Below are 24,734 nucleotides of genomic sequence, written 5' to 3'. Positions count from 1 at the left end.
CCAAGATGCCATGCTGGCACATATCCTGATGAAATCAGAACCTAGGATACAAGACTGCATATCAGCATAACCAAGAGAATGTCAGTACACTGCTGAACAGGTTCTCTTGTCCCATGGAAAAAAATGCTTGTTTTATGTGCATTTTTGCATACTGAGGTCAAATATGTTTTCATAATTTCAGAATCACCCATAGGTTTTATGTGCCAGTATATTTACTTGTACTGTATAAATATATTGGTACTGGTACTATATAGGGAATTTCAAACAAAAAGTTTGCAAACCACAGCTATTTTCATTGTTTGTGAAGTAGAATAGCTTATTTTTGAAAACACAAGCCTAGACAGGTGAGTCACTAGGGGACTGCAGAAACTCGTCTTGACACGTTGAGACATGCAAACGCCTTTTGCCATTCCTATGATTTGGAGACGAAAGACCACACTTCAGAATGCTACTTCTGCCTGACAAATATAATTGGTATAACATCAAAATCCATGCATACTGTTAAATATCCTAATTTACCTTCTGCTTTAAGACCAGTACCTCACAGTCAGGAGTTACTTGTGCCGGAGCATCCAAAAAACATGACACCGATTGACGAGTCTGTTGATGAGAACACAGACCAAATAGACAACAATATGGCTTTAGATTCATATGCAGACCGTTCTTCAAATGAACCACATTTGCTAAGTCAAGGAGATCTTAATGACCTTGTCCGCAATTTAAATTTGTCTAAGGAGGAAGCCGAACTTCTATCCTCCAGGTTAAAAGGCTGGAATCTTCTCCAGAGCGAAACTAAAGTTTGTGTATATCGTAGTCGCGGTGACGATTTCAAAGATTTCTTCTCCCTTGAAGACAATCTGATGTTTTGTAATGATGTTTGTTCTGTTATGGAGGCACTTGGCCATGAATACAACACAGATGAGTGGCGTTTGTTCACTGAGTCGTTCGTCGGGGCTGTCAGCGATAAGCATGGTGAAGGACTGGATATGGAAAAATGGTACCAAGGCAAGTAAAGTCCCAATATATTAGACTATTGCTGGACACTGAAGAGGGATGCTCCTGAGGCCAAATATAGCCGAAAAGCATACACCTGTACATTTTACAAGTAAGTTTGTACATATTTTAAGTGTAATAACAGCCTTATTTATGAATAAGTAATATGCATTTTTTTCAAACCTGAATTGCTTTGTAACTTTTAATCCCTGCCTGATAGAAAAATTCTGAAAACAGATCTGAATTCAATGTAAAAAGTACTATAAAGCAGACCTATTTTAGTTTGTGAGACAAAAAAAGTAAAAAATTTTGTTGACCATTTTGTGTTATTTGCACACGGCAGTTCTTAACTATCCAGGAAGCGTGAACCTATGAACAGCTTACAGGTAGTCCTTGACTTATAACCTATGCGACTTACAACAACCTGGACTCATGGGTACTGTACCAAAAACCTTATGAAATGACAGTCACGATGTTTGGTGGTAATGTCTAGCGTTAAGTGCTCCATCTGCTACATGATAACATGGTGCCTTTTGGCACTGTGGCCAACTGAAATGCTATTTCTTTGGATCTCAGACAGTGTTTCGGTGCTTAGCAGCAATCATATTTTACTTGCAAAACCCTTTGTTTGTGATTCCAATTGAATTAGTTATTTAAAATGGCAAGAAAGTGAAAAAGTGAGTGTTCTGCTTATATAGAAAGGGCAGAAGAAAAGATTTAGTGAAAATGTATTTATAGTACTGTATTTTTTACTATTATTCTACATCGGTATTATTTTAACATGAATGGGAGAAATTAGTTAAAAAAATGTAATAAAACCGTATTATACAAGGCAGCATTCAAGCAAGTTAAGTTTGATTTATGCTTAAGATGACTTAAGTGGTTTTGTTCCCATCGCCACAGGTTTCATTCAGAGAACAGAAAATTGCATTTTTCATGACGTTTTGCGAGCAGGAATCGGTAAGCTTCATTAATCAGGAACTTAATTAGGAAAAGGGATCAAGGCTGACACAGGAGATGCTCAATCCAGCACCCCCTCCTTCTCTGCACTGGTGTAAAGATGTTTTCCGAAACTTCTGTACCTCTGGAGTTCTTTTCCAACAAGAACCAGACTATCTGAAGTGAGGGAAATTTCAATAGCAGCAGACAAAACGCATGGACACTGTTCTCATCACCATTGCCCAACTAATGTCCCTTAGGCTGTGACACAAGGAAAAGAAAGAAAGAAAAAACACCAGTGTAAACAGTCCAAGCAGCTTTGAACACAGCCCTACAACACTTCAGCACCTCTGAACCATAGACTTGAGTTCAGTCATTTCTCTTAAATTTAGTCATGTGCATTCAATGTAAACATATAACAGTCCAGGCAGCTCGTTGGGGAAATGGCCTGGAACAAGGATATTTAAATAAAACAACCAAGCCAGAGATCTTATTTTAACTTCGCAAGAAACAAACCCAATATGAACCGTTTCATGGAGCTGCAAAAACATGATTAATCTGAAAGTTACATCATACTGATGGTCCTGAAGATTGAATTCAACACTTTTTATCCTTATTTCTCACTATTTACCATGTACCCTCCCGGCAGAGGAGGAGGAGGCAGAAATGCATTGGACTGGATGCTTGGAACCTGACTGCAACTGGTGCCTTGACTACCTTTATTACACCAGTTACTTAGAGCACAATGTTCTACCCAGTTTGAGAACCTCATTCTTTTATTTCTTTGGCTGACGTTACGCTGTATTGTGATGTGCGGGCCTGTTTCTCATTTCTAACATTCAGCTCTGTTTTACTGCGACGTTCCCACATATAAACACAAACAAAGATGCATAGAGCAGAAATCTGGAGAAGCAGTTAAGGGCTTGGACTTCTCTTTCTGTGAAGTTCTCAACCTGGAACCCTTCAGTAAACATCCTGCTGTAAAAATGACTGATGTGAAAAAAACGGTCTTATAAATGTAGAGCCAATAAAGTGGGTGTCAGGCGCTGATTCAGTGTGCAACAACTGTGATAGCTGCTTAGTCATGGGTCAGGATTCAGAGGCAAAGAGTGTCCACTTTTAAAACAAATGGTTCACCTTGCAGCTCCTACTTATTCCGCATTTCTTTCCTCCCTAAATCTCGGGTAGACTGAATGACGGAGATGACACCACACCCGTAATAACTAGCGCCACTGTGCAGCACAGCTGGGAGGAGAACCGCACGTTTAACTCAAGAGTTACGCCACTTGGCTGTCCTTCTTTCCAAAGTGCATGAAATGCCAACAGAGCGAAAGAAAAATGCCAAGCAAAGAGTAACTGAACTTGTGTTTTCAGCTTGCGATGGATTTCACAGGAACATCTATAAAATACACTCCAAATCCATGGTTTCTCTCAAAATGCTGGACCGCAGGGCCCAGACAGAAGAATAAAAGTGGCACATGACAGCAGAGCCAGGACAAAACTGGTACTCATCTGGGAACACGAGACACACAGCCTTACCAGCGCTGGGATTTCATATTGACCACTATCTCTCACTTTGACTTTGCTTCTGTGCTCTATTTAAATTAAAGATTGGTAACCGCACCCCAGTAAAGATTATAAAAACACATGGAGGCTGCCTACACGTGAATCACTTCAGCACAATTATATTCTTTAAAAAAACCAAATAAATTAAAAATTCCTTCTTCCATGGGTATGTTACCACAAGGTCTATTTGTGAAGGGTTTATTACACATTTGAAAACCTTTCCTTGCACACTTTGACCACAGAGTTAACAAAACAAGGACACTGTCACACAAAGACAAAGCCAAGTGTACCAATGGATACAGTGATGCACAGACATGGGTAGAAATTGACCCACAGAAACCTGCTCACCTGCAGCTCGATAAAGAATCTTGGGCTCAAAAAAAATGCATGGGTTCTTGTCTATGATGCAGGACAGCAGAAGACCTTTAGCTTGCACTGGACTTCTTGGTATCACAATCTGGCAAGTGGAGAAACAAATTTCAACCTCAAGATCCAGCATGGGTCTCCAAGAAGGGAAGGGGGCTGGGAATGTAAATCCAGTACAAATGTATTTACTCCAGGGAAAATCTTAAGATGGCAAAAACAATTAGAGAGTAGAAAAATCAAAGTGTTTACAGACAGATTTACTCGCAGAAAATTCGTAATAAAAGACTCTCCCTGTGCACATTACATAATGATACTGAAGACTGCAGTGAAAAAGTACTGCAATGGCCAACAATCATTTCCTTTTGAATGTCAATTGCTCAAAGAACACCAATTAGTTAAACACTAAGAAGAGGAGCTCTGTGATGGCTGAACAGGCAAAGACCATGGCATCTAATGCTGACTTGCCACATAATTCTCTAGAAGGGACTCCTCAGGTGAAAGCTGTGTTTACACTTACCTTTATTCACTTATTCTGAAGAGTGTTAAAAAGAATGACTATTAAGTCTACTTGTATATTTATTCATTTCATTGTTTTTATCCTTATCTTAGATGTACTTATTACCTTAATATATTAAAGTGTGCTTACAAATATCAATACGTGCCAAAATATGAGCTATTTCTGCTATTTATAGATGTATACAAGTACAGGAAGAGATTGAGGAAAATAAGCCACTCTCAGGTGAACACAGAAGCCAAAAAGTGGCAAGGTACAGTATATGTGGCGCTTGCAGGCGAGGAACAAATGGCACCTTGATGCCCGGGCAGTGGGCGAAGAAGGCCTCTGGGCTCTGCGAGTGGTACAGCGCACCGTGGCCCACACAACCCCAGGGTGCGCGAATGGTCAGGTTCCCACAGTCGAACAGGTTTCCCGACCGATACCGGTACTTAGCCGCTTCATTCACTATCTGGAGACACAGCAGAGAGCCACATGTTCACACACTCATAAATGACAAGGATACACACACTGAAAGCACAACAAGCATTAGATGGCAGAAATCAAGTGTCCTGAGAGAACCGTGGCAGCGAGGCCTTCCTGCTGTTATACTCAGGGATGTGTTGCCATGGTGACAGAGGAAGCGCAGCAGTACAAGGGCACTTTTGGAGCGGAACACAAAGAGGAGCCAGCATATAGACAAAGACGGCCACATCAGGGTGAGAGAAGCGTACTGCATGTGCTACTCCTGGCCTTACGGAAAACAGGTCAGGCAGCCCTGTGGGCACAGCGACCCAACTCACACCTCACACTTATAGCTTATTAACTTGCAGATCTAGGTCTCATTCAGGAGACTTACTTTACTGCACTGGTGGGGGTGTCTTTTTGTCAAGGCAAGAGGGTAGTAAACAATTACAGGTAAATGTGCATGCTCAGCAATTCATCGCACTGCGACACACACGCACAGGCAGGCTAAAATAATTAAATACAGGAGATTCTCCACATGTGATGGGGTTCAATTTGGAGAGCCGTATTTGAAGTCTGCTTCATCATAAGTTGAAAATCCCCTTATACTGTATTATATAAACCATAGGGATATAAAAAGGATTTAAATGCATGAATAGTACCTTGCATGATATGTTTCATATATTTTTCATTAATTTCACACATTCGTAATTATGAAATACAAGGTAATTACAGGCACAAGTTAAAAAGTATCTGAAAAAATGTTTTGAAAGAAATACGTATATTGTGAAACTTTTGACATTTTTATGAATGCTGCAGTTATTGTACAAAATTAATGAACACTTGCTAGTCTTTAATAAAAAAGTAACTTCAACGAAATCACAAACAAAAAGCCTTGTAAGCAAAAAGCAATCACTGCTGGAAATCCAAACAACAAGAAATATGGTACTTTGCAGCAATGCGACCAGTAGATGTTATTGTACAGCCGATGGAGTGGTCGTCCTTAGACATTACAGTTAAACGTCGTGACTCAAAACCAATAAGGTTAATGGGACGGCTGTCATAAGTCCGAGTAGCTGTATGTCACATATGTGAGGACCATCTGCACAGTGTTTTTAAAGTGGAGAAACAGCCAGGATAGTGAGGGATTATAATGAAGGGTGAGCCAAGAAATCATTCATGAACTATTTAGAGAGATAAGGAAAAACGTCCTATACCGAAATGGCACGAGACACAGCAATGAGAGAAAATCAACTACCAATAAGTCTTGAGTGTCAAATACTGTCAAGAGTTTCAATTAAATTCCAGTTTGTGATACCACCACCTACCTGATCAAAAGCAGGGAAGATGTAGTCTGCAAACTGGATCTCTGCAATGGCCGTGGCACCAGCGACAGCCAGTCCTATCCCAAATCCCACAATGCCTTGCTCACACAGGGGGGTGTTGAACACGCGGTCCTTACCTGAAGGAAGAGAGCTGCAGCATCACTCCACAAGCACCAAGTCATCAAGAGTAACAGACTGTGAGAAGTACCTGGAGAGACTGTGGAATGGTGAGAAATGGGCAACGCTAGCCAATATGACAGTCTTGCTTAAATTAATAACCCATTGTATCATGAATGTATTATGCATACATTTATCTGCTTAAAACAATTCATAGAACCACTAAAATAGTTAATACCCACATAAGGGACAAAGCTTTTCCACACAAACTTGGTTTATCGCCATCATTAATTCTGTAACATTCATGAAACTATGATGCTCTTAACCTGATTCAATGGGGGGGGGGGGAATAAAAAAAGATGACTTTTTGCTCAGCTACCCTTCAATTTCACAGTGCAGCATAGCGCCAAGCCCTAAATTTAACCTCAATTTGTATATAGATTCAGTGTTTTAAAAAGGAGGTACAGCCACAAGAAGATGCTGAATGAGAGCATCTTTACCATTTTCATAAGACACAGAGTCCATAGAGGAGAAATTGGGTCAGTGGACAAAGAGGTACACACTGAGGTCTATATAAAACTTCATAAACTTCCACTAAACAAACAAACACAAAAATGCTGGCACTACTTTTGAAAACTTTCAGATGCAGCAATTGATAGAGTAGTTCAAGCTGACAACCCTGCAACTATTAAATTAGTCATCATGACATATTGTTTAGTTTACCCTTATGTAAGCCACATGAAATGGGTTTTCATAAAAGTTTTCTGAAAGTCAATGATAAACTGGAATTACCGGTGTAACGTGCTGTTAAATATGGACAAGAGCTGAAACGAAAGGCTATGCTGCCCCCTGCAGCAAGGTCTACAGCCAACTGATGGCACCATCACTCTCACACCAGGGCTTCTAGACAGAGCAACAGACTAAGTACTCAACACGTAAGTAGTGTTCAAAGTACTTGACACGATGGCTTCCTCACCCTCTCACTGTCGTTAACTGTGTTCAAGTCAGGGTCACAGAGATTCGGAGCCTGTACCGCAAGCACAAGACACCAGTCCACCGCATGGCAATCACACGTACGGATACACACAGTACATGCAGTTTACAGTCACCAGTTCACGTGTCCCATTTCAATCTGACATTTATTGCTTCAAAACCACACACAAAGAAATGACAGACATGTGCAACATCTTACTGTAAGATGGATCAATACAGAGACAAACAAAAGCTTACCATACTTGTCTCGGAGTCCCACTGTACAGCGAAACACACCGCCGAAGGCCACATCCTCCCCAAAGATGACTAAAACCCAAACAGCATATATAAGTATCAGAAATGTCACTTCCTGTTTCATACCTGTGTATTAACATCGCCAAGTCCCAGGTCAGGTCAGTGTGGAGGACACAAGCATGAAAGCTTTTACTACCCCCTACTGAGGCAGCTGGTAGCGTAGTGATTAGAGCTGCTACCGTTGGACCCAGAGGCCACAGGTTTGAATCCCACCTCCAGCTGTAGTACCCTTCAGCAAGGTACTTATCCTGAACTGATCCAGCAGAATTGCCCAGCTGGATTAATGGGTAAATAATTGTAAGTAGCAGAACAGTGTAAACTGCTTTAGAGAAAAGTGTCAGCTAAATTAATAAGTATTCTTTTTCCCCCACTTACAGCTGCTCCTGGACCAATACAAGCAGCATATGCTCAAGTAACATTTAATACAGCTTCAATTTTGCCATGAACCTACTCATAACTAACTCGCTAACTAGTTTTACTACCATTTAGGGAAAAAAAAAAAAAAACCCACATACAAAAGGCCCCCAGAGTAATATAGCACTGGCCTCAGCACATAGTGACCCCTTTCCTTTCAAGTTATCACAGTTAATGACATGTTATTTTAGATTTATTCATTTAACTGATGCTTTTCTCCAAAGTGACTTACAATATTAAGCTACGCACAATTTTTTATCCATTCATACAGCTGGGTAAATTTTTTTTACTGGACCAATTTTAGGGTAAATACCTTACTCAAGGGTATTACAGCTGGATGTGAGATTCAAACCAGCAACCTTTGGATCCTTTGGATAGCAGCTCTAACCACTACGCTACCAGCAGCCCCATTCATACAGATGTAAATATTGTATATTTGCAAAAAAACTTGACAGTGGAACTCGCTGTTGACCTTACTAGGACTTTTTGGTATGAGATACTGGTTCAGCAGGTACCTTGCCTTGCTTTTATATACCCACCTCCAGGCATTCTGTGCCTGAGGCTGAAATGGATACAAGGCAGGCTAAGGCCTCATTACTTTTAGGGCAAGGAACCTGTTGCAAGCACCACCATCATGTAGATAGCTCTTTCATTTGAATCAGCTAAATCCGGAACTATCTACATGATGGTGGTGCTTGCGTGTTTACGTGAAGGGCATGGTGAGGGTGCTTTGGAATACCACATCATGAAGGGGCAGGAGTCACAAAGTTTCAGGTTTCAAGGGATTAAATCTGTGCCCTTAACCATGCATATTCTCTCACTGCGGGACCCATTTCTCTCCTAATACCTTCATAAATTTCCATCACATGTCTGTCATGATAGCGTGCACCACAAAAAGGATGGCGAGTCAAGCAAGTAGCTCACAGGGGAGAGACATACTGAATCCGTAACTGTCTGTTGGTCATATGCACTTTTGTTTGTGTCGCTTTGAAGAGCATAACCTGCAAAACGAGTAAATATAAACCAGCACACCACCTGCTGCCTCGGAGAACAAGAGCAGATTCATTTTCAAGTGCTCAGGTTACCGGGGGGGAGAGAAAAAAAAAAAAAAAAAAAAAAAGAGTCACAAATACCTAACAGGTGAACATTTCTGCTTTGTTTCAGAATACTTCCTGGTAAACATCCTTTCAGCAATGTCCAAATATACCACTGAGCCCATACAAGGCATTAGGCTGAAGTCACTACAAAGCAGTAGAGTATGAGCGTGTGACAAAGCAGAGAAAATGAAACACAATACCTGCGGTGGGGTCACTGGCAAGGGTGTTGTCCAAGGCACTGGTCACTGACTGGAACAGGTTCATCTTCTGAGTTGGTCCTGGGCACAGACCAAACACAAAGGAATGAAGAAGAAGTACGACTCTTATTTCTAACAGTGAAAGCCTTACTATACTGCACACGCACCTGTGAGTACCTGTGTAAAAATGGTCATTTCAGAGTTTCACAGCTTTTCATTACATCAACCCAAATAACAAGAAAAATAGCACAATCAGTTAATCGTGCTATAAGTTCTGTGGGGTAGTTGTTACAGCAGCTGCATTTGGACCCAAAGTTTGCACATTCAATCCCACATTCAGATATAGTATGCTTCAGCAGGGTACTTTATCCTTAATTGTTCCAATAAAATTACCCAGCTGTATAAACAGGTAAATAACTAAGTATCTTAACATTGTAAGTTGGCACGGTGGCACACCCAAGTAGTGCTGCTGTCTCACAGTGCCTAGGTGGTGCGAGAGGACATGGTTTTGATCCCCACTCCGTCTGTGTGGAGTCTGCATGCTCTCCCTATATCTGTGTGGGTTTCTTCCAGGTGCTCCGGTTTCCTCCCACAGTTCAAAGACATGCTGTTCAGGCGGATTGGTAACTCTAAAAGTCGCCCATATAGTTTGCATATGAGAGAGAAAGTGTATTCCACTGTTAGATGGACAAATGAATCATTTTAAGGAGTGTATCTAGCAGTGTAAGTCACCTTGTGTGACTAAGGTATGGACTGACAACACTACATAGTATTCAATGGAAGTTGCTTTGGAGAAAAACATAAATATAAAAGCATCAGCTAAACAAATACAGTGGTGCCTGACAATTTGTGAACCCTTTAGGTTTCTCTATTTTTGTATATATTTGTGGTAGAAAATTGTATTTATAATGTTTTTGTCTCATTTGTTTAATTGGGTTCTCTTTACCTAGTTTTAGGACTTGAAAATCTCAACATGTTTTAGGTCACATTTATGCAAAAAGAGAAAATTATAAAGGGTACACAAACTCTCAAGCACCACTGTAAATGTAAATACAGAACCTTCCAACCACAGATTGTGTTCATTTTTAAATACTGAAAGAGGGTCTATATGTCTCAGGGGGAACCTGAGACATACAGACCCTCTTTCAATATTTAAAAATTAATTAAGAGAGATACTAATCGATGACATTCAAGAGTATCCCATGTTACATTTTTAATACTATGCATGCACAATATTTTCAAAGAAGTTCACCAGTTTGAATCATTTCAATACTATCATTCGCACTGTTGACACGACCGCATGACCCCAGTGCAGTGGTCCAGCAAAAACAATGAGCTCATGGTGAAGATGGTGTGGCTCATAAGGGAAACGGTGATCCCAAGACACCCGAACACACACGTGTCAGAAATGTCACCGCTGTGCCCTCGCATGACAAAAACCAGGGGTGAGAGGATTTCAAAACGCTCAGCACGGATTCTTTTACAAACAAGTTCAGAGCAAATGCCTGATGATTCAGAACCACCAACCATATGCCAAAGCAGAGGACAAGTTGGGAGTGAGGGCCAGATCCTTCACTACTGCACCACCTACTGTGCTAAACATTCATAAACTGTTCTCAATTACCAGTTATAATCACGTGCATCGTTTGTGCATTTAGAACGATCTGACGAGTAACAAATTCTAATTGTCAGAGCTGGAGAAAAGCGAGTTTTCGACAGCTACCCGCCCCTCCCCTCGCCTGTTCCCTCCACAAAAAGTTTTTTTGTCACTCGGTCTCTGTTCTTAATGGTACAGTTTAATTGTGTCGACTTCTTTTTTTAAAAGAAGCAAACTGTGCAGGGGAATAGCAGAGATAGAATTAAAAAAAGACACACAGCCACAGGGTTACAGAGAGAGAGCGACTCCACAAGGACATCATGATTGTGATGATGACGCCTCACCGTACTGAGAGGGCACCGGCTCAGGCTGGAACGTGAAGTGCGCAGCATGGCGCCTCTGCGTGCTCGTGTGCGGGGCGCAGACCGAAGAAGCGCTCGGCGCCGCGTTGCCAAGACCGCCCCCCGCACCACGGTGAACATTGGCCACGGAAGACTTGCAAGCGCTACCAGCTCTCAGGAGAAGTCGCACTGCTGCCGCCATGGCTGTTGTTACTGCGCCGGAAGCGGAAACAGCCGTGACGTCATAGTCGTTGTGCACAGTATGCTGTGATTGGTGGAGAGCGTAGGTGGAAGCGATGACGCGATTGGAAGCGGTCGAACACCTGAAGTCTGGCTTATGGAAAATGTTAAGAATTTATTTTTGTAACACATTTTATTGTGACAGTTGCCTCAAAATTAAGAAATTATTAAGGATACTTTAACTGATACTCAGAACTCGTACTAGGGTGGAGCTAAGACAATAGTACCATGGAACATGTGCTAAAAATTAATTTTAAGGTTCTGCATATGTATACCACTAGTATAATTACCAGAGAAAAGTTATGTAGATGTACAATATGAAATTAGAAAAGGTAGTGATGCTTTAATACCAAAATTTCAATGTACCCATTTTGAAATTTGAGAACTGCAAATGCAGCAGTAAAAGAATCTGCTTCATTTGAAGACGGAAACCAAAATCTTTTGGTTATCTGCCTTAACATCACAGACAGATTTTCTCATATGTCATTCAGTATTTATTTAGGTCAAAAGGGAGAATCACAACTTCAACTGACAGAACACCAAAACACCCAAGTCTCTTGCTTTGTCAAACTCTTGAGACCTTGTTGAGCTGAGCTGAACTGACAGATCCTCTTTATTGACACTGAGAGGCACAGACTTCATAGCTTGGTGTTAAGAGAAGCGGACCTCCACAGCCATATCCATCATAATGCAGAGTCTTTGGAACAGCTGCATGACTGACAGAGCTTTTACAGAAACACACTTACCCGCATTTCCATATAATTACCACGCTGCAGTTTACATAAATGTGATATGTTCTGATTGCATCATCTTTTCAAATATACAATTGTAAATGTACTTTTTTTTATACTTAACATTACAGCTGTACTGCTACAACATACAAAACAGTACAACAAAAACTGAAGTTTACACTTGCACTGCACACTAAAGCAGATGATGTGTGATGCGTGTGGATTTTCCTTAAGCAGCTGCGGAGTTGCAGCCGTGAAGCTTTCAGAATACAACAAACAAGGATGGTGTGGCAGCAGTGAGAACCTGAGGGGAGCATGAAAAGAAGGGGAAATACTAGAAGCGATGCTCTGAAAACCATCTTGAATGGGAGGAGGTCCCGTTCATTCTCAGAAGATGCCCTGAGACAGGGCCATAGGTGTTAGTGGGCGATTCACTAAGATTTGCATTTATCCGTGTGAGTTTACCTGGGAAAACTCAGCGCTGTGTGCAGCAAACAGCAGCGTACCAAGTCTTGCTGGAAACGGTGGATGTGGTGCTGGAGAAAGTGCTGCCTACCATCTATATTGATGGAGACCAGGACACTGACACAGGTAATGAGACTAGTTTAACCTGAACTTGAGAGGGGAGTTATGGTCACAGACAGGACATAAATATCACATTTAAATAAATGTTAACTCGTAGCTGTATTTGGTACCAGAACACTTTAGGTCAAAGGTTAATGATCAACTCTGGGGTGGTGTAACCTCACCTGTGACTATACACTGATGTACTGTAGAAAAACACTCAGTTTTGTGGTTTTACAAACAGTTATGTCTGTTGGCATAGTAAATGGATATCCGCAAGGTACCATTCCCTTCCCTACTGTACCACTCCTTGGAACAATGCTCAGTGCTTTGTGGCACCGTGATAAGGGTGTTCATTACTTGTATGTATGCTGTAGCAGCTTTGTGCCGTTTCCTTCAGGCTCATCAAATTCTTAGCTAAGATTAACCCTTTCATTTAGAAAATTATTCTTAAAACATTGTCAAGTTAGACATTTGGCTTAGCATAATGCTGATTAACACACTGCTAGGAAAATTTTCCCAAGGGAAACAAAGAATATACAAGTTTATTTGTTTTTTTTTTGTCTTAACAGAAGAACATACATTTAGGAAAAAAAAAAAAAGCTGTATTATGTAAAATGACTAAATTAAGACTGCAGCTTGTTGGTACGTATTCCGTGATGGTAAGAGTAGTGGTTCTATTAGTGCTTCAGGACAAATCAATTCCTCCTGCAAATTACCTGGAGTAACAGTAAGATTCCAAATGCAAAGACAAAAGGGTGAACATAGTGGTTTCCAAGTTAGGCCAAAATCTTGGTTCAAGCAAGAGCATAAATGGAAGTGTGTCATAGAGCACAAAAACTGCATACCGTGAGCAGGTGGAGCAAAAAAAGTATGTCTCCTGCACACTAAAGCCACGGGATGGCTGCCAGCTTTCAGTATGTAGCAGAAAACACAAAAACTCTTCACATGTTCCCCGATGCCTGACTGGAGGACTTCAGACACTCAGAGACATCCAGCCTTTTTCCACTGTTACACATTTTGGCCAAGTTCTGTATGTGGAACAGAGAGTGTGAGGGTGAGCAGCCCAGGAGTCACAATGCCATGCCACTCCTATTCTTGGTCAGGTGTGCATCTTTATTTCAGAGGAACAGCACCCAGAGATCCCCAGAGCAGAGAACCTTAAGATGATTAAATAACTGGCTATCACATCAAACATGTTTTCAAAAAGGGAAGGGAGATGCAAAATACTGGATCAATTCCTACCCAGTATAGTGAGTTGGTTAGTGCCATATGGGAGAGGAATCACTGAAAGACTTTAGTGCTTTACTCATTAATTTGGTTTTAGTTACACTACATTTGGTTATACTTTATAAAGACAGTAATCACAATAGTGTGAAAATTGGGAGCCATGCAAGGTTATTGTGCCAAATGTGGGTTCATGTGATTTTGGGGTAACAAACTTTATCGGTATGCCTTCTTTGACAATGTTATTTCACAACACCTGCTATTTACTTTATGTAAAAGTACTGTTAGTTTCATTGCAAAGAGTTATGCGTGAGGTGTGATGAAAAATATGGTGAATGTATGCATTAAAAATAAATACAAAAATTGGGTTTGCCACCTTCAAAAAGTCCCCTTGGCTAGTTACACTTATTCCAAATGGTCCCGTCCTTTGACAGCCCTTTTCATCATCATTTGCCCTTTAGTTCTTTTGGAGAACCACCCACTGGATTCATCCTTTGTGTCGGCATGTGCATTCGCTGTATTTTTTGATCACACCTTGTATGTTAACAGAAGAGGAGAAAGTAGTACTTACACTGGCTGCTCTGGCGATGCTGTTGGGTGACTGTAGAGCAGCCAGGTCATTGAGGATACGCTGCAGCTCATTATTAACAGGCTGAACTGCAAATTGGGGAAAGTAGAACACATGTTGCCGACATAATTTAAGAAATATCACTTCTTCACCTGGGTACCACTCCACGAGCACGAGTATGTGTGTATACAATGAAACCCTGCTGTGAGCATGGAGTGCCTTGAAAAACTCCCTTTGGAAAAATTTCCGGTTTTGCAACTATTGATGGTACACTTTTTCCAACCAGTATTTCTGTTGTAAACAAATTGTGATTAAGAACAAAATGGAGTAAAGTGAGAATGTAAAATGGGAATGAATCTCACATTACATCCTTTACAAAAGCATTGATTTAAAAAAATAAAATAATAATACGACAAGAGCAATTACCGGGCTCAGGGACTGTGTGCGGCTGCAGCTGTAGGTACGGGTGGGCCAGTAACTCAGCAATGGAGATTCGTTCTTTGGGATTCCTCACCAAACACCTCTGTAATTGACATCACAAACAGCATATCATCTTTCAGAACAGGCCAACACAGGAATCTGTACACCAGCTGTTTAGACATTTCAGACATCACAATTAATAGTACAAGTAGTTTACATATAATGCCACAACCACAAGGGATGAAGTACAATGACAACATCATGCACCTTTAAGACATCCAGAAGGTCCTTCTCAGGAATGTCTGGGAAGTCAATCTGGTGCGATGGATCAGTGATGGCATGCAACTTGGCAATCTGGTTTGTGATACTCTGGAAAGGGGTCTTTCCATAGGTCATGCAGTACAGGATGCACCCTAGAGACCACACGTCGCCCTTCGGACTGATCTGGGAAGAGAAAGTGCAGCTTTACACAGGAAACCACCATTACAGTGGTAAATGTGCAGTGCTTCACTTGCACATCTGGCCTTATGATACTGGCCATTACCTCCTCCCAGTGTTGGATTTATGGCCCTTGCTAGGGCTCCACTGGTGAGCCTGCAGAACAGGTGCTGCTCACCTTAGAACTTGGCTTGCCGGCCTTGGATGATGTGTCTTTAATGGCCTCCGGTGGCATGTAGTTCAGAGTGCCCACCTATGGGACAGAACAGCACGTTGAATGATCTGTTCTTATATGTAAAGGGCCCTACAAAGCAGCCCAAGGGACCTGTGACTACACCCACCCTATACCTGTGAGTCCTTCACGATGCTGGTCACGTCAGGCTGGATGCGATTGGCAATGCCAAAGTCGATGAGCTTCAGAGAAGCGTTCACGATCACAAAATTGGCTGGTTTCAAGTCACTGTGGACTATTCCTACAAAAGATGCCATCAATAATGACATGGTTCAACATCGGAACTGGTGAAGCACCCAAGCCATGAGGTGTTCTGTACACATTGTGTGCATCAGGGTGTGAGTGAGTGAGTGAGTGAGTGAGTGAGAGAGAGAAATGGGGGAAGGGGTTGTGAGATACTGCTGACATCACCATCTGCACATGGCTGGGCTGACTGCTGAGTCCCGCCCCCACTACACAGACACAAAGAACGTTGAAATATTGAGACTGAAGCCCTCCAGCTGCCATTTACAGAGAGGTTACACTTCTTACCGTGCTTGTGGATAGTGTGGACCGCCTCCAGCATGTTCTTCCAGTAGAACTTCCTCTCTAGGGGGTTGACCCCTTTATGATTCCGCAGCCAAGTATTAAGATCCAGGTTTCCGCACTCCATCAGCATGTAGATGTAGCTGTTGGTGATCTCACTGAAATTAAACAGCACATTTTTCACATGCAGGAGCTGAAAATCATCTTCATGCAGCCTTCAGAGACATGGAGACAATCTGTTTATAGTCAGTCAGTAAACATTAGCTAGGTATGCAGAAGAACAATGACTAACAGTACACAACAGGCAGGACAGATAGCAGAAACTTACTAGTCATACAGCTTGATGATCTGATCGCTGTACTGCTGTAGATGATTCAAGTGCTCAATCTCATTCTTGTAGCTCTCAATGGTCTGGCTGTCAGCTTCCTCCAAGTTGACATATTTTACAGCAAACAACTGCTTCCGATGGTCCAACACCTGATACACCTGATTATCCGCAATACCCAGCACAACAAGTTGGACAAATGGATACCAACCACATGATTCAGTTTACACAATTTTATATGTTGTCATACCATTGATTGTATCTTATGTGAAATTATTTGGACAACTTTACTGTAAACAAAAATAGGTTTGATACAAAATCCCACAGCAAGCTCACATCTATACCTTACTAGACCCTCCTCGACCAATCATCTTCAGAATAAAGAACTGTCGACCTTTAATTGTGATGGAGTCATTTGAAAAAGCAGCTACAGAACCCTGAAACACACAGATAATTTTGTTGTCAGTGTAGGATGTGTGCAGGTCATAAGGTACACTGCATCACACAAATTGCTTTCCCCATGTAGTCCACTGACTGTCCACACCTGAGAAGCTTGTTGGGGATAGGACACCTGGTTTACAGGGGTGCAAGGCAGCTGGGATTGCCCAGCACCATGTGGCACTGAGGCAGAAGCTCTCGTAGGAGGGTTTCTCTGCACTGGAGTGACGTAGCTGTAGAGTCAAAGAGACAACTGTTATTACCATTCTCCCTTCCAAAACACAACCGGTTCTTGCTGCTCTTCTACAGAGAACACTTCTCCCAAAGAAAACATACACACTTTTGAACAAGGCAATACTATATGAAGAGTACGGCGAACATGGCAAACCTCGGTTTTGTGTTCAGTGCATAAAAGAGCATAAGAATGATAAAACGACAATCCAGAATGACAGTGTGGCACCTAACAAAGCATCAACCTTGGACTTGACTAAACAGTTGGTGGAAAAAAAAAAAAAGGTAATTTCAGAAGGAAAAAAAAAAAAAAAAAAAAAAAAAAACCCACAAACAAGGCAAAAACAGCTTTATGCCTTCATGGCCTAGCCTCGAAACCCCTATTTCCCTCACCTGTTGGTGCTTGGTGCTTTGTAGGTGGGTGTCTGGCATGTGAGGGGAGGGATGGCTTTGACAGACAGCAGGAGGGAAGGGGTGGGCGTCAGGTCTGACCCTCGGAAAGCCGGCATCGAGTCAGCCGGGATGGGCTTCTCCTGAGAGCAACACGGAGGAAACTGTTCATCCTAACAGATCAAAACCTGAATTTAAAGTACTGTTCACAGGATCCACATCATCTACAATTAGTATCAGGAGATAAAATGGGTTTTCCGTCCATAAATTTAAATTTATTCATTTGGCTGACAGTTTTCTCCAAAGCAACATACAACTCAGTGTAGACAAATTTTAAAAAAAGGTGTAAAAAAAAAAGCATTTCTGGAGGTGGTTCAGGAAGAAATACTTCGTTTGCATGAATGTTTTGCAGAAGACAGACCTCAGCAGAATGGTGCCTGGTGATTCGAGCTGGAATCTTCCAGTCTGAAGAGAGGTCCTTGTAGAGAGGTTTGTATGGTCCATTGTTTGAGCTGCTACCCTGGTTTCCAGTCTCCTGCACTTCGTGCAGCCCTCCACTGGATGCCTGGGATGGGGTGTGAGCTGGAAAAGGGGTCATTTAATCATCAGGATACCAAATACACATACAATATAGGTAGCCCTCAGCTTACAGGATTCTGTTATGATGATGATGTTTTAAGTAGACTTTGCTGGTAGTCAAAATCCCCTTATACTGTATTATACAAAACCATAACGATAAAAAAAACCATGAACATGCATGAAAGGTATGGTGTGTGAGAGAACTTTTATATTTTTTTCCAATTTCACATTTTATTCATATTAAAATACTATATTCGCAAGCTGAACTATTATTTTCACTTTCATTTTGAAATATTTTCTTTTGCGTTTTCATTTCAGCACCATCAGAACTTCTACTAATTGGCTCACTACCCATTTTAAAGAATAAATTGCTTCGAGTACATTTTCAACAAAAAAACTAAAAATATAGTCGTTGCTGGACACCAAAACACCAAACTGGATGCAAACGATAAATATGACAGCACGGCAAGTCAACATCTTTGTACAGTGGATAGAGTGTTCATTGTTAAATGTTACGAGCAAATCACGATTCAAAAATAAGGCTGATGAGATGGCCACCACATGTTGTTAGTTTAGGACTACCTGTACTCTAGCAACAGGACTGTGAATTCTGGTTGTTCTGCTCTGAGACAAGACTGACCAGCAATATTCTTCCTGTCCTCAAGGGGGAGAAGATGAGTTTTGCCCAACTTTAAATTCTGCAATGCTGTCTCCACTAGTTCTGTAGGTTTGGCATTAGCCCCAAAGGCCTTCTGGAGGATCAAAGCACATTTTGATGCATTTCCTGTTGAGAAAAAGATCCATGGTTTGTCTCAAAAGAATGGTTCTGAATCCTGACCAGAACACTAACTTTGGACATGTTTTTTTTTTTTTTTTTTTAGGAAACTAAAACACTGATTCATCTACTCCATCCACTTTTGTTTAGTGTAGCTTTAGTTAGAAGAAACGGCAGAAACAGAAGTCTGGCAGGTTAATGGGTTCTGCTAATTGTCTTCGAATACCTTAACACCAAACTGATCATGCTAAGAAAGGAATCTTCCTGTGTCTGCATGTGTGAGAGAAAGAGAGAGAGAGAAAGCCCACCTTGAGAAAGCTCAAACTGAGCATGAGCAATATGCACAAAAGCAAAACATTTGCAGCTGGATCTTGCCAGAATGAATCTGTCCTGAGCATCATCTGGGTCCTGAACCCTGCACGAAAAACAGATGGAGGATGTTTTTGTGCACTTGGTTTAGTGACCAGACTCAGGAAAAAGTAAACTCATCCTAAAACAAGGAATGCACATATTAGTGTTGATCCATAAAACCTTTACATCTACTAGTTTTAAGATTAATTTTTGAATATATCTCAAAATAATCTCTAATTTGTGTACCTAAATAATATAAAAATTAGCATGACTCATTTAATGAAATAAGCATGATTATCATGATGTTAGCAATAATTTTACCATAGAAGATAAGAAACTGCATGGTGTACCAATTTCAAGTTTGAAATAATTGGATTAAAACATGGACAAGTCCTCACGCTTTGAGCTCCGCAAATCTGACCAACATCCTGGCATAGCTCTCATTTTGGCTGTGCTTGGCCAGGGGCAGGCAGGAGAAGACCTGTGCGTAGCAGTCAATCAGCTTTGTGAGAAGCCTCGAATCCATCTGAGGGTCCCCTCTCTTCTCCAGGTTTGTCAGGTAAGCCAAGCAGGTTTCTGGCGAGTTGGAGCTGAGGATCTGACTTATACTTCCAGTGGTGTCTGCCAGGATATTTACCAACAAACATGCATTGAACCAAAAAACCGTAAATCTAAGTCAGACAAATGGCAAGGCACACTGGAAGGCTCATTTTTAGATGATCAAAAGGAACCTTCTGGCCTAGGAGGAGCTTTTTTTTCTGGCCTGCGCAGCAGCGTGGTTGTTGAGTCCACAGGTCCTATATCCTCCCATGGAAGCTGCTCAGGACTGATGACGGATGGCTGAGGAAAGCAACCAGATGTTAAAAACAAGCTCAGGCTACAGCACCCAATTTTCATAGAAATGAGATTACCACATTGTCATCCCCTTTTGGCCCACCTTCACATTGAGCAGGCTGTAAGAGTCTCCATCTCCATTGCTTTTCTTGGATGAGGAGAACGAAAACATGGGATTGGACTTTGATCCAGATGCTTGCCTCAAACTATATATATATAAAAAAAAGAAATTATTACACTGAATAAAGAAAATGGGCACCATTTAAATTTTAGGGATGTGACGAAGTTCGAATTCAAACATTGTTGAACTTTGAATGTTTTTGGCAGATCCGATACCCATTGAATATCATCAATGCTTTTTCGGCAGATATGAATTTGATGCGGGGGAAAAAAGTAGTCAAAGCAACGCAGCTTGTTATGAGATTTATTTTATATGTTTATGTATTGCTGTCTGCAAGCATAGGCAGTTGAAAGAGACTGTGATAATTAATGATTGTAAAGTACTACATTCGCACCGGCATACATCTTTATAGGCAAATCACTACTCAATGATTTGAGCATACATTCGCATATCAATTCTGCAATGACATGCATTAGACCTACTTTGTAAGACTTTGCATACCATGTATGTTATTGTGGTCTTTTGTGTACCGTAAAAATTTGTGTGAATTCACATCAGTATATGCAGCAGTCACCAAAGACAGAAACCCAAACCTCTGAAGTCATAGCATCATGGGAAAAATACTGAGGCTGAATTAAGGTTCTCATGAACCAAACACATGGAGTGAAATTTTAGTCAACGCTACTCACCAGGTTGAACTACTGCTCTGAGAAGTGTCGCTCTTCTTCATCAGCCTCCCACCACCACCACCATCATCATCATCATTAGGGTCATCTTCAGGAATGGGCAGGGGAACCAGTGGGACTCGCCCCGGCTAAACGGCAACAAGACACAAAGAGCAGTGAAAAGAGTATCCTCATAGACCTGTCTGACAACAGTGGGTAGAACCACTCCCTACCATGGTACTGGGCTTCCTCCTGTGGGAGCCAGATCTCCAAACTGGAACAGGGTCCTCCTGAGAACTGTTCCTCTGATCCATGCTAAAAGAACAGGAAGCAGTTTTTTACCCAACCCCTGTAGTGAAATTCCCAAACTTACTGACATCTCAGAAATGACCAGCGTCAATGATTTTCTGCTCTGAAGTGTTATATTACAGAACACAGACAATTCCTGAGTGACCAAAGGAAACATAAAGGGCTTGAAAAACAAACCAGTTACATCCTCAGACAACAAAGCATGGGATTCTTAGTGTTACATACCTAGTACAGTACAAGCTCCCCAACTGCAGGTCACCAGTCCCATCTGAGGTCCGAGACACTTTGCATGGCTCTGCAAGGCCTTTTGCTGGGGCTTGTGCAACCGACAGGGTTGGCACTGAGTGCGGAAACACCAGACTATTAAATGGCACCGTTCTCTGTATGATTTGTGCTGAAAAAGCAGCACTTCAAGGTTCATTACATGGCACTATATTGAACAAATAAGTACTTTGCATCGAAATAACAATGACAAATCAATATGCTGTCTAAGTGCGATACACAAAATATCACTATATCTATTTGTGATACAGCATCAAGTTTGTTTACAGTGCAAAATAGTAGTCTTGTGTTCTAGACATAATTAAAGGTTGTCCCGAGCATAATATGTCCTGTGCCAATGTAGGTGGAATCAAACAAACTTACTTGCAAAGTTCTCCTTGTCTTCTGGGGGCAACAGCTGAGTTTTCCCCAATTTTAAGTTTTGTAGCGCAGTTTCCAACAGTTCTGTGGGTTTGGCATTGACAGCAAATGCCCTCTGGATTATCAAAGCACTTTTATTTGGATTTCCTAAGGGAAACAGGTTTAAAAAAATAAATCAGTGCAGATATATGCATTAAAGTGTGTAATGTATATTTCCATTTATAGCAATCCTATATATATGTATATATATCTGTGTGTGTGTAAAGCCCCACCTTGAGAGAGTTCAAACTGAGCATGAGCAATGTGCACAAAGGCAAAACACTTGCTGTTTGATCTTGCCACAGTGAAGTTGTCCTGGGCATCATCTGGCTCCTGAATCCTGCAGGAACAAAATCAATGAACTAGTGACTCTCAGTATTGGTCCTTGCAATCTTTCTGTAAGTTGCTTGTTATTGTCATCCATGTAATCAACAACAGTTCCTGAGCTACCCATTGAAAGAATGACAGTTTACATCAAGAACTAAAAGAACTGAGGATTTGTTATAATTAGTATTACTTACTAACCCCCAGTAAAGGTGAAGTGAGACATTTTTTTGTCTTTAGAATACTAAAACAAAACCTTAAAACAGTAACATCAAACAGGGGGGGTCACCAGGTCCAGGAACAAAAACGTGCAATTTATCACAAATACTCTCAAACTATCCTAAAAGCCCACATGAAAATGATTAGATTGGATTAACGGGAGGAATAAGTAATTTAAATATGAATTCACTTGCATCTGATCCACGTGTGAAACAGGCTAGAAATGCTCAAATGTGTCATACCTGAAGTTTTTCTTTATTAAAAAAAAAAAAAAAAAAAAAAAAAAGTGATGAGTGCATAATTTCACTTTTTCTGGCTAGATTCTCACTACGTAGTGTAAAAATATGTATTTGATATTATGGACCCACAAAATCTTTTTATCTGCATGTGTACTGCTGTCCACAATATTTTTAAAATACTGCCTAATATCAATTAACAAAATAAGGAACAAATCAAGCTTATTAAATGTGTTATGGTAATTATTACAACTCAGAAGGCTCAGAACACCTCTGCCAGAGATGACAAAATTTCTGCATGCATGGTGTGCTAATTAAGCATTGATTAAAAATGCTGACGGGTACTCACGCTTTGAGCTCTGCGAATCTGACCAACATCCTGGCGTAGCTCTCATTCTGGCTATGCTTGACCAGGGGCAGGCAGGAGAAGACACGTGTGTAGCAGTCAATCAGCTTTGTAAGGAGGCTCGAATCTGTTTGAGGGTCTCCTCGCTTCTCCAGGTTTTTCAGGTACGTCAAGCAGGTCTCCGGCGAGTTGGAGCTGAGGATGTGGTTTACGTTGTCTGAATGCTTTGGACTCGTATCATCTGCAAAATAGATGGTCATTTGTCACCCCAAATTTCACAGCCATCATTGTTCTTAGGATCTTTACCTGGTTTTTGGCCAAGGTGACCTACAATGTCACATTCATTTACCCATTTATAGAGCAAGGTATTTGTCTATCAGTCCAGGGTAAGTACCTTGATCAAGAATTCTGCAGCAGGAGGTGGGACCTTCAGACAAGTGACTGCCACACAGTGGTGTGTGATGGTAAGGCTATAAATGACAAAAAAAATGCAACATTTACCTTCAGAGAGGTACGTCGTTTTGATGTTTTTCAGCTTCTGACAGAGCAGGGCGAACTGCATCTGCCTGTCCGTGTGCTCATCCTCCTCCATCTGAAAACCAAAGACACACACAGACAGAGTGTGACACTTCGGAAAAAACATGTGTCATTGAATCATTGTGAGCAAAACCGGATCTTCACATCAAATGGAAGGGAACGAACCAGCTGATCCAGACTAAATCTCGTAAAGAAACCTTCACACACACTCCCTCCACACTAACCACGCGCCGGCACGCCTCACCCCAGCATCACAACATGAACTTCATTCTTAGACTGAGAGAAAAAAAAAATCAGCTTTATATAAAACATAACCTTTTTATAACGCTAATTCAGGCAATAAACAGAATACCCACTGGTAAAGACGTAAGGTTTTGTTTTTATTCGTGTAGTAATAAGATACAGGAACAAACCGGATCACTTCTTCAGACGACTGTTTCGTGAAAAGGTTTCAAATCAGCCACTTCCTGTCCGCTCAACCTCTCATTGGCCAGTTCGTATTCCTAAACTACTACTCGCAGCACATGACTTCCGAGTTCCCTCCAGAGGCCGTCATCGCGAGACGTCGTGCGCTGCTCGTGTGAGACGTTGACGTTTTGTCCGCGAGCTACCTACGGCGTTGGTCTTTAGTGCTGCAAAGCAGTCTTCTCGTTTGCTTTGTAAACGTTTACTTATTTTTCACTAGAGCGAGGAAATAAAAAATGTTTTACAAATGTAAAATTTTAGTTCTTTTTTTAATAATTATATTTTTACAGCCATATTGCTACTCGCAATCCGAGACACGCGGTCACAACCAATTGTCTACATCGTTTGAGTAAAACAAAGTCTTTTTTTATGAAAAGAAATTAAACAAATGTGTAAATGCTTTCAGTGTTTAAATGAGGTCACAAATCATATGGCGATCTTAGATAAAAGGATGCACGGTGCTGTCCATCATCCCAACTCATAATACGTAACGTTCAACGAAAATTCAATTTTCATCTATCCTAGTAGCAGGAAGGGCTGTTTTAATCACACCAGATGATTTTATACATTCCCAACCAAAACAACCACTGCGGGGTTCATCATTTACTGTAGCTGTGCGTGTAAAAAGCATGGGCTCTGTCCATCCAACGTGCAGGTAGTCTCCATGTCCACTGTAAGGAGGAAGGGGGTAGTAAAGCCCTATTACAATGTGGGCCATGGCATGGTGCGCTAATTCTAACGGATACAACCATTACCATTAACCCTG

The 24,734-nt window shown here is 41.3% G+C and overlaps 2 protein-coding genes across 7 annotated transcripts in view; both read right to left on the bottom strand.

The window, feature by feature from the left end:
* Window positions 1-11,420, bottom strand: part of bckdhb (branched chain keto acid dehydrogenase E1 subunit beta) — a 39,535-nt gene extending 28,115 nt beyond the window's left edge. For all 3 annotated transcript variants that reach the window (XM_018756920.2, XM_018756923.2, XM_018756922.2), the window contains exons 1-6: window positions 11,201-11,420; window positions 9,263-9,340; window positions 7,495-7,563; window positions 6,151-6,284; window positions 4,674-4,829; window positions 3,847-3,955 (exon numbers count right to left, since the gene is read on the bottom strand). In XM_018756920.2, coding sequence (XP_018612436.1) covers window positions 3,847-3,955; window positions 4,674-4,829; window positions 6,151-6,284; window positions 7,495-7,563; window positions 9,263-9,340; window positions 11,201-11,399 — 745 coding nt within the window. In that variant the 5' untranslated portion in view covers window positions 11,400-11,420. The remainder of the gene's footprint in view (window positions 1-3,846; window positions 3,956-4,673; window positions 4,830-6,150; window positions 6,285-7,494; window positions 7,564-9,262; window positions 9,341-11,200) is intronic.
* A 1,953-nt stretch (window positions 11,421-13,373) lies between these two features.
* ttk (ttk protein kinase) lies at window positions 13,374-24,719 on the bottom strand. 4 transcript variants are annotated; one of them, XR_001966347.2, is made up of 26 exons: window positions 24,576-24,719; window positions 23,468-23,558; window positions 22,970-23,207; window positions 22,075-22,181; window positions 21,806-21,949; window positions 21,386-21,500; window positions 21,085-21,166; window positions 20,876-21,000; window positions 20,169-20,271; window positions 19,963-20,071; window positions 19,630-19,852; window positions 19,189-19,295; window positions 18,746-18,889; window positions 17,948-18,108; window positions 17,530-17,669; window positions 17,012-17,138; window positions 16,812-16,904; window positions 16,471-16,628; window positions 16,149-16,300; window positions 15,734-15,858; window positions 15,564-15,638; window positions 15,215-15,391; window positions 14,954-15,050; window positions 14,531-14,616; window positions 13,581-13,763; window positions 13,374-13,451 (listed from the first exon to the last, which is right to left on the bottom strand). XR_001966347.2 is itself a non-coding variant. In XM_018757410.2 (25 exons), the coding sequence occupies exons 1-25, from the start codon at window positions 24,684-24,686 to the stop codon at window positions 13,677-13,679; spliced, it is 3,177 nt and encodes a 1,058-aa protein (XP_018612926.2). In that variant the 5' UTR covers window positions 24,687-24,719; the 3' UTR covers window positions 13,374-13,676. The 4 variants fall into 4 exon arrangements, 3 of the variants coding, with proteins under 3 accessions (XP_018612926.2, XP_018612928.2, XP_018612927.2); XM_018757410.2 differs by having other exon boundaries at window positions 13,374-13,763; XM_018757412.2 differs by lacking the exon at window positions 24,576-24,719 and adding an exon at window positions 23,917-23,971 and having other exon boundaries at window positions 13,374-13,763.
* Between the last annotated feature and the right edge of the window lie 15 nt (window positions 24,720-24,734).

The sequence above is a fragment of the Scleropages formosus genome, chromosome 8 (genome assembly GCF_900964775.1).
Source record: "Scleropages formosus chromosome 8, fSclFor1.1, whole genome shotgun sequence".
NCBI classification, from domain to species: domain Eukaryota; kingdom Metazoa; phylum Chordata; class Actinopteri; order Osteoglossiformes; family Osteoglossidae; genus Scleropages; species Scleropages formosus.
This window is presented reverse-complemented; position numbering and strand designations above follow the sequence as displayed.